Consider the following 10,956-nt stretch of genomic DNA (forward strand, 5'->3'; position numbering starts at 1 on the left):
AGGCTCTTTTTAGTGTCAACGTTCCAATTTTATCTCATATTTTTACTCTTCAGATTTTTTGATTTTTTACGGTGTGTTGTTTATTGTGGGCCAATAAAAAGAGAGCTGCGGGTCACAAACGGCAGTTTAGCGCCCCCAGATGGTCAACACTGTCAGTGCGTGAAGGTCAGCATCATACTTGACTCTGCACTGCCCTCTAGTGGTTGAGACAAGCATAACAGCTCTGTTGTGATTGTGGAAACTTCAGCATTTACTGTATCACGGGGATGTCCACAATAAATATTTTAAAAGTCATATTATTTAATATTAATATTTACAATATTTATATTTATAATATTTACTTAATATTAAGTATTTTTCAATGAAATAAACTTGCTAAAATCACTAATGTAGGTAAGCTCTTAAAATATTTATATTATAATCGAAGTATAATAATGCATAATAAAAAATGAAATATTATAACTGTTAAATATGTAATTATAAGAAAATTATAATCATGTTTTGTACATGTAATATAATAAATATTACAGCTATTTCAAAAAGGATTTTTGTTAGCGTCCTATTCTTTTACAAGAATAAAGTCAAAATATTAAGAGAAAGAAGTCCTATTCTAGCAACCCCAAAGTCACAATTTAACATGAATCAATTGGTAATATCATGGGGGGAAAAGGGGGGGCTCTGAGAGTACAGGATTGGTGGCATGCTACTACATCCGGTTCTTGTACAACTACAGCAGGCGCCTGGTTGGCTTTGTGGAGGCCCTCAACTTTGGGGGACTTCAGATCTCATCTCTATTTGTCGACAATGTGGTCCTGATGGCCTCATCGGGCTGTGACCTTCCTTCCGCGTTTACTGGGGCAGTTTACAGCTGAGCATCACTGATGGTGTAGGTCAAGGTCATCCGATCGGATCCTCCAGGTCACATTTTTGTGAGTCCACCACTTGACTTTTTGGTCCCATAACCCTCAGGATCTTGGTTTCAGATGCCTTACTCCGTCCATCTTCAGTCTTTGCCATCAAGCGGTCACAACAGTGGGAACACCTGACAGAAAATGACATTGAATCCACATTTTGGCAAAGATTTGGGCTTTTAAAGTTCGAATGAACAACCTATTCCCCTTTGCAATAAATTTCTGACTCCAAAAGATTTGGTCTTGCTACCCGTTTCTTCTTGTTTTCACGTTTTGAAGCTCTACTTAGAACTACAAACTTAGATCCAACACTTTTAATCAGGAGTGTCTTATGAGGAACATTCATTCATTTTCTACACCCTGGACTGGTGGCCAGCCAATCACAGGACACATATAGACAAACAACCATTCACACTCACATTCATACCTATGGACAATTTGGAGTGGCCAATTAACCTAGCATGTTTTTGGAATGTGGGAGGAAACCGGAGTACCCGGAGAAAACCCACGCATGCACGGGGAGAACATGCAAACTCCACACCGAGATGGGTGGAATTGAACCCTAGTCTTTTAGCTGTGAGGTCTGTGCGCTAACCACTCGTCCGCCGTGCAGGAACAAACAGGACAAAATAAAGGTTTCATTGGTAGAAAACTAGCTTTGGGAAGAAGTTACAATAAGTAATAATGTTATGAGAATATTTAGTGTATATAAGTGTATACTTACGTACTGTACGTCACTAAGATGAGATGCACTTTTGGCTCCCAGTACATCCTTTAATATTTCCGTGTGTCTGGGGAAGGTTTGGACCCCCCCCCCCCCCTCCCTCGTGTTCTCATACTTGCATTTGAGGGGCTTGACACAACTACGGTGGATAAATAGTCTCGAGACAAACAAACATTTCTTTCAAGTTCCTCCAGCAGGACGCTGAGAAATCTTGGTTAATCTTCTCCAATCCTCCCAGTAGTCATCAACAGCCCGCGGGCATACCCGGACTCTCTCCAGTCTCCTCATATTAGCCTGGACTTTAGTGTCCAGCCCTCAGATTAACGCCCAAATCAATTAGAGTCTGCAACAGATGAGTCAATTACCACTACCGGGAGGGGCGGGAGGGGGGGGGGGGGGGTCTCTTGGGGAGGTTTAGGGGATTATCATGAGGATTTCCATACTGTGGCATTTATACTTCTACTACTGAACGGGGTTCTGGTTTAAATACTACAAATATAAATCTCATAAATAATTACTCATTATTGTAATATTATATCTTATTATTTCATTTTAGCATTAGATTTTGTGTATTTCTCCAAAATATGTGTTTAATAATTTCCAAATAGGTGATAATACAGCTAAAACAATTACTACCATTTTACATGTTTATATTGTTATGCTTCACTGTTTTTCTCATCAAATAAAAACTAATTTTATTTTAAATTAATCACACCTAATCTAATCTCACTAATCTCACCTCGTACTTTGGTAAGTGACAAAAATAAAATAAATTTAAAAAAATTTGATTTAAAAAAAAACTTAAACTGTATTAGGAAAGCAGGAAGTGAACAAATGTAACAAATGAACAAATTGGATGGTCATATCACCTCGTACTTCGGTATGTGACAAAAAAATAAAAAAATAAAATACTTAAACTATATTAGGAAAGCAGGAAGTGAACAAATGTAACAGTTACTGATTGTAAAAGTCCCAGATGGAGGGGTAGGATTTAATAAGCTTTGCTTCTTCCTACTCCTTTCGGACATGTGGAACTGAGAACGTATTATGTTTATTTTTGTCACGTACTGAAGTATGAGGTGATATGACCATCCAATGACATAATGTGTACCATAGTAAGTGTCAATATAGTGATATATATAGCACATCATGACTGGTTCAAGACTCTTCATCCTTGTATTTAGCAAACATCAACTGCTTGTATTGTTTCTTGAATTGGCTCACCGTTGTGCATTGTTTGATTTCCTTACTCAATCCATTCCATAGTTTGATTCCACATACTGAAATGCTATGGCTTTTTAACGTAGTCCTAGCATAGAAGTGTTTCCAATGTACTTCTTCCCTGAGATCATATTTCTCCTCTCTTGTAGAGAAGTATTGGATGACATTTTTAGCTAATTGGTTATTTTTAGCCTTATGCATTATTTTAGCTGTTTGAAGATTAACTATATCAGCAAGTTGAAGTATTTGTGATTTTAGAAGTAAGGAGTTAGTATGTTCTCTGTTGGTGGCATTGTTGGCGTTGTACTTGGAGGATACTGCTGGCTGTAGAACAAATTGACCCTGTTGACCTTGGTTAAAAGTAACCTGTTCATTTATCCCTTTCATTAATTAATCCATTTTATATGTCCTATAGTTTTCTGCATGTATGTTGTATGTTACTACATTTACCTACTAATAACCACCTGGAACAGATTCCTGACACTAACCAAGGTTCTGGGGACAATCAACAGAGACTTCTTGCTATCTTCTGCAAATGTTGCTTCTATTAACTCCTGCCTTCCACACATCTGTGAGTCCCGCCAGCAAGTGGCAGAATTCCCAGGCCTCCCAGCCTAACTCCTGCTCACTCACACTCTGACCTGCTTTCAGTCTGTGTGTGTGTGTGTGTGTGTGTGTGTGTGTGTCTACAGTGGGTGTGTACGTGTGCTAACAAGGAACAGCTCGGCATACAACCTGAAGAAGATAAACCACATGATCAACTTTGGTTGGGAATAAAAAAAAGCAGGTACTCCAAATTGTCCATAGGTATGAATGTGAGTGTGAATGGTTGTTTGTCTATATGTGCCCTGTGATTGGCTGGACACCAGTCCAGGGTGTACCCCGCCTCCTAAAATGACTCCTGCACCAAAACCAAAATATCATTTTCTAAGTTGACTTTTCATCCATCATGTCATCATCTCTGTGTTATGGCTGATAAGACATATATTTTATTATTCAACTTTTCTATTCTCAACTTTTTTTGCTCTTTTTCCAAAATGTTCTGTTTGTTTGCTATTTATCCTGTCTAGTTTTATTTTTAGAAAGTGCAGAGGGCCAATAAAAAGCAAACTGTGGGCCACAAATCTCCTCAATTTGTTTGAGTCATCCAGATGGATAATCCTGTGTAGCCACAGATTATGAAGGGATTACAACTGAATCAATGTGTAGGATTAGCGCTGGCTCTAATTCCACATATTTGACTGCCGTAGTTCACTTTCTGGATTTCCTTTTCTTACTCCATTTTGCATGAAAAGATGCCCAGAAGTGTTGATTTGTTGTTTTGTTGAAAAAAGCTAACCTGCTCAGCCTGGGATCAACAGTATATATCAACAGTGTATATTGCAGTTTGTTGTTTTTGCAAAGATGAAAATTAGTTTTTTCATTGATATTACAGTGAATGCAAGATAAAAATTGACAAATGACATTTATGACTAATGAAAACAAAGAACAAAGATGATTTCCACAGAAATCCCCATCATAATCGTTTTTTTGTGCTCTGGATATGCACAATATTGTATGTCCCTTTTTTTCGTTACAATATCCCATAAGAAGCAACACTTGTTTGCCCCCCCTCCCCCATGATTGTCACACTTTTGTTCCGATCATGAAACAAATTGAAATATTAGTGAATAACAACACAACTTAACACAGAATGTAGTTTTTAGATGAAACTTTGTATTGTTATTATATACTTACATGGCCCATTATGAATTTGATGTGATTTTGATTTGGCCTCATCAGTCTGTGACCTTCCTTTCGCGTTTACTGGGGCAGTTTACAGCTTAGCATCACTGATGGTTTAGGCCAGGGGTGCTCACACTTTTTCAGCATGCGAGCTACTTTTAAAATGACCGAGTCAAAATGATCTACCCACTACAAAAATGCAAAACATCTATTTATTTTCAAATGTATTGAGGATTATTTGTACGTACAATGTATGTTGATGTACCTTACATAACCAAATGAGCCAATATTGCAAAACACACATAATTAACAGTTAACATTTTTTGTAATTACCTCCACATTACTCCCCATTTCCCTTCTTTGGTACTGCGATGGTAGAATGACATATGAGGCAAACGCACTTCGAAAAAGACATTGTGAAAAAAAAGTCCACCTCCCATTCCGTATGGAAGTGATATGTTTTTGCCTTTTTACTTGGTCCAGTTTTTGCCTTTTTACTTGGTCCAGCTCCTTCACTCATTTTAGTGACCATAAACTTTAGCGAGGGCTTAAAATCTCGCAATTCGCCGACTAGCTTAGCACTTTGCATCGTTGTTTACGCATGAGCAGTGACCTAAAGGTCAAAATTCAGTTGTCATCTGACTGGTTGTCCTGTATGTCAATCAAGTAACGGGGATGGATGATAGGCTGACATCGTAAGTTCTGCTGCACTTAGAGACGTTGTTTGATTTGATTGGTCGCCCGAAGGGCAACATTCAGTTGGCATCTGAATGGCTGCCCTGTATGTCAATCAAGTGACGGCATTGATGCGAGGATGATATTTTTTTAATGTCACGCCGCGATCGACCAGCGATCGACCAGTACCACCTCCGCGATCGACCGGTAGATCGCGATCGACTTAATGAGCACCCCTGGTTTAGGCCAAGGTCATCCGATCGGATCCTCCAGGTCACATTTTTGTGAGTCCACCACTTGACTTTTTGGTCCCATAACCCTCAGGATCTTGGTTTCAGATGCCTTACTCCGTCCATCTTCAGTCTTTGCCATCAAGAGGTCACAACAGTGGGAATACCCGACAGAAAACAATATTGAATCCACATTTTGGCCAAGATTTGGGCTTTTAAAGATCGAATGAACAACCTATTCCCCTTTGCAATAAATTTCTGACTCCAAAAGATTTGGTCTTGCTACCCGTTTCTTCTTGTTTATGCGTTTTGAAGCTCTACTTAGAACCACAAACTTAGATCCAACACTTTTAATCAGGAGTGTCTTATGAGGAACATTCATTCATTTTCTACACCCTGGACTGGTGGCCAGCCAATCACAGGGCACATATAGACAAACAACCATTCACACTCACATTCATACCTATGGACAATTTGGAGTGGCCAATTAACCTAGCATGTTTTTGGAATGTGGGAGGAAACCGGAGTACCCGGAGAAAACCCACGCATGCACGGGGAGAACATGCAAACTCCACACAGAGATGGGTGGAAGGTGGATTTGAACTCGGGTCTCCTAGCTGTTAGGCCTGTGCGCTAAGCCCTCCTTTAATAATAAAAGTTTCATTTAAAATTAGCATTTTGTGTTCAGTTGTGTTGTCATTTTCATTTGTTTGGTGAACAAACCCATCAGGGAGGGGGCAAACATATGTATAAATATCTATGATGTTCATATCCATGAAAAATGCTAGCATACTGCTAGCATGCTAGACTGCACCTAGCATTGGTAAGTATACCAATGAAAATGGCTATTATTACAACTTTACTTTCTGTTTTCACTCTGTCTACCTCTGCTGTACAAATCGTAGAATACACTTTAAGTATTTTCTCTAATTTCTGACCCTTGAAAGGAGTTGTTTTCCCCGGTTACTCGACAAGGCTAACATGCTAACTGTTAGCATGCCAGCACCCGGAGGGAATGTTAGCACACTAACGTAGCATGCTAGCACCGATTACAACTAATTTAATAGAGTTTCAAATATGACAATTCAACAGTCCTTATGATAATTATTCACTGAATTCAAACAAGCCAGACAAATGTTGGTAGTTTAACTGTTTCGTAGTTTTTCTGTTAATATGTTGTACTAATCGTCGTATTTTGCCCTACTATAACATAATGATGTATAACATCCATACGTCTTATAACCATTCATATTTTGATGAAAACATCAGTTATATGTGAGCTGTCCGCTGTACGCCTGCATATGGATTATTATAGGAATATCTTTTATGACGAAAAAAAAAGATAATGGAGGGAGGGTGCGCGCGTGCTCTCACCCCAACGTGCACACCCGCGGCGTCGCGGAGGGTGTTTGAATGCAGCTCGCCTCTTGTTGCATGCTGCAGAGCGAGAGTCTGCATGGGAACTGGAACACTTGTTCTTCTGGAGCAGGTCGCCTCCATCACAAGGCAGCACGCCCGTCAATAAGGTGCGTGGAGCGCTCCGTCACGCCGCCTTTACAACTTTTACACGGTTCGAATTATCAGCTACACAAGGGAGGGGGTGGGGTGGGGGGGCACACACGCACACACACACGCAAGAATACACAATGGCCCCGACGTGACACTATTGCAAACAAGCTGTTTAAGTCCTTATGAGACACTAGACATTACCAAAACACTCACAATAAAATAAAGATAATAATAATATATAGTTCATCACGTCATTGCACCAGACGGAAAAGAAGTAGAAAGAAGCAGAGCAGAGGAATTACTGACATTTTCTTCTCTTCTGAATGATGCAGGTGCAAAAAAAAGACATAAACATTAATCATATGTCATCTTTCATGTGTACATTCACGAAATAATTAACAGTCAAAGAAACTGCTTCAGTATATTAAATTAAGCCATTAAATAACTCTTAATATAATGTAGAGCTATACATATTACATGACTAAACAGATGACTATGACATAAATCAATAGAAAACATGACATTAAACTAAAATAACATTAAACTCGATAACAACAGGTGAATGAAGACACTTCAATGAATGATCATAATGTACATAATATACATAAAATCCCTAAAATAACAAATAGAAAAAATACACATCGATGATAATTTATAATGCATATAAAAATAATTTGTAATGGATAATAAGAAATAATACGCATGACTTCAATAAAGAGAAAATGGGCTACGTGACATTACAAATAAATAAAGGAAATAATAATCAGAAGTAAATCAAGTAATAATAAGTATATAAATGCAGGCGTAAAAATATTGTATTCTGTATGAATACATGCAGAATATCATAAATAATGATACATTTCTGATAAATTCCGAATAAACCAGACAGGATGGCTCTCAGCCTTCTTATTATTTTTCTTGATTTATTGGTTATCACTTATAGTATTCATTGATTTTCTAGATTTATTGATTATTACTTATAGTATTTATTGATTTTCTTGCTTTAATGGTTATTACTTATAATATTTATCCTTGCTTTAACAAATATGTCCAACAAAACCAATCTTTCATAATAATAATAATATATTAGTAGCAGTATTAGTAGTAGTATTATTAGTATTCATATATTATTGTTATTAATATTATTATTATATTATTGGTATTATTATTATTATTATTAGTAGTAGTAGTATTAGTAGTAGTATCATTAGTATTCATATATTATTAATAATAATATTATTATTATTATATTGTTATTATTATTATTATTATTATTATTATTATTATTATTATTATTATTATTATTATTATTATTATTATTATTATTATTATTATTATTATTATTATTATTATTATTATTAAGTACCTGAACATAGACCTGTAGCGTGCGTGTGTGTGTGTGTGTGTGTGTGTGTGTGTGTGTGTGTGTGTGTGCGTACGTGTGTGTCGCACACACGAAGAGCTCATTTATGAGGCGGCGTGTTGCATTTGGTGACATCGGAGCGCAAGTGGCCTTCTTCCCACGGCCACGCGTGGGGCGCGCACGCACACACACACACACACAACAACAAAGTGCTTCTTTGGCGTGAATGGCCTGAATAGATGAGTGCTTACACACACCGATGTGTCCTAGCGGGGAGTGTTAATTTGTTGCCACCACTGCGCTTTTATTTGCTAACCGGTCCCCCCGATCCAAGACCCGCACAGGCAGACCCAAGTGGATCGGTCTGCTGGTGCGGGTATTTACTGCACCTCCACTTACTGCTAAATAAATGAGCTGGGGGGCTCTTTGGGTCCTTTTTTCTGCGACCTGTACTGTTTGCCTTTTCTGTATTCCTTCCAATGTGAATCTCTTAATGGGCAAACTTTTTACATCCAGAAAGTCAAATTTATGGGAATTGAATTTATGTCTCTTGCTACATTTTTTTCTTATTTCAAACATTTTATTTCTCGCCTTTCCTTAACGCTGCACTGTTTCCCATTAGAAACATTCCCCCAACAATAATAATAACATCTATGGATAACTATTGTGCAAGTTTTTCCCTTTAAATAAATCCATAATTTTATTGTTTTATTTCAACTATAGGGAAGGGTATCTGCCTCCTTGAGTGGGGGAAATTGTGACGAGTGTAATATACAGTATGTTTGCATGTTTTTATAGGTACTATATATTTATATTATGGGTGTATTATATGTAAAACCTTTAAAAAAAGTTTGTTGGTATTATTTTTCTTTCTTACAAAATCAGCATCGAATGAAATAATTATCCCCATATTCTACATACTGTAGTCTAAATACTGTAGAATGTTCTACATACTGTAGAATATGTTGTACTTTTACTTCAATGTGCACTTTTTGCTACATATTGTTTATAGATAGACAAAGAGAGAGAAAGAGAGAGAGAAAAAAGTCAGTGGAAGGGTGGGCGTGGCTTCGAAGTGCTGATGTGGAGGTGCGCATCGCGGACAGGGCTGTGATTGGCTGGCGCTCAGATGGAGCGGCACGCGACCACGGATGTCCTTATAAAGGTAGCTCGCGTGCCTGTCTTTCAACTAAGAGTCAAGTGTTGACCGCTTGGCGCCTCGAAGACTCAACGCGACACGAAACAAAGATGGACGGCGTGCTGGACCCTTTCTCCGCACTCGACTCCTTCTCCTCCCCTCCGTACTTCCACGATGACGACTTCTTCACTGACCAGTCCTCGCGGGACGGTCACGTGGACGCGAGCGACTTCTTGGACGACGACGTGGATTTCTTCTCCGGTCATTTTCCAGACTACGACAGCAAAGAGAGTCACGGCGACTACGACATCGGCGACCTGTCCTTCTCCTCCTCGTCGTCCACGGTCTCCTACAGCTGTGCGGACAGCACAGCCGACCTGTCCCCGCACGGCGGCCCCTTGTCTCTGAAGAGGCGGCGGAGGATGCGCTCGGAGATGGAGATGCATCAGCTCCGACAGGCGGCCAACGTCCGGGAGAGACGAAGAATGCAGTCCATCAACGACGCCTTCGAGGGGCTCCGCTCGCACATCCCCACGCTGCCTTACGAGAAGAGACTCTCCAAAGTGGACACTCTCAGGCTGGCCATCGGTTACATCAACTTCCTGGCCGAGCTGGTACAGTCGGACCTGCCGATCCGGAACTCCAGCAGCGATACGCACGTGCAGCCAAAGAAAGTCATTATATGTCACAGAGGAACAAGTAAGTCACGTGACTTGAATCGAACACCGCTTTCATTAGCAAAGATGACTAAACATGTCTCCCCATCTTTTCTTCTCCTTAGGGTCTCCCTCCCCGAGTGACCCGGACTATGGTCTCCCCCCTCTGGCCGGACACTCTCTGTCCTGGTCCAATGAGAAGCTCCTTCGAGAGCAGAACATCATCCGCACAGCCAAGGTGTGGACCCCGGAGGACCCCCGGAAACTGCACAACAAATCGGTCCTCACGGACATAGAAAACGAGCCCCCCTTTGGCCTCGTGGCTTAACTACCGCCTCCCAACCAGAGAAGAACTTGAAGTGAATGATGTGTTCAGGTGCACTGTAAAAAAACAACAACAAACAAACAAAAAAACTACTGCAATAGTTGTAAATATTTATTACTTTTTTTCAGTTCATGCTACTGGCAATCATGTATTTAATATTGTTGTATTGTTTTTAAATAATATATGTTGTAATTTAATTGCAAAGAATGAGAGGGTATTTATTTTTTTATATTGATGATGATTTATTTTTTTCAATTCAATCTTCAAATAAATCAAACTGATAAGGAACCGATTGGTTTTGTGTGTGTGAGTAAAAAAGCAAAACAAACACCCCCCCACAAACATATATTATAGTACTTACAATTACGATTATGTATATATATACTTATATATCGATATTTATACATTTATATATTTATTAACATATATATTAATATATATTAACTATAATGCAATATCTGAATTAAATTGATATATTA

At 38.9% G+C, this 10,956-nt stretch overlaps 1 protein-coding gene across 1 annotated transcript; it reads left to right on the plus strand.

The window, feature by feature from the left end:
• The first annotated feature begins 9,518 nt into the window (after window positions 1-9,518).
• On the plus strand, window positions 9,519-10,683 carry ptf1a (pancreas associated transcription factor 1a). The gene is made up of 2 exons (XM_058081598.1): window positions 9,519-10,195; window positions 10,278-10,683. Exons 1-2 carry the CDS (start codon window positions 9,607-9,609, stop codon window positions 10,478-10,480), a joined length of 792 nt encoding a protein of 263 aa, XP_057937581.1. The 5' UTR covers window positions 9,519-9,606; the 3' UTR covers window positions 10,481-10,683.
• The last annotated feature ends 273 nt before the right edge of the window (window positions 10,684-10,956 follow it).

The sequence above is a fragment of the Doryrhamphus excisus genome, chromosome 1 (assembly GCF_030265055.1).
Source record: "Doryrhamphus excisus isolate RoL2022-K1 chromosome 1, RoL_Dexc_1.0, whole genome shotgun sequence".
Classification (NCBI taxonomy): Eukaryota; Metazoa; Chordata; class Actinopteri; order Syngnathiformes; family Syngnathidae; genus Doryrhamphus; species Doryrhamphus excisus.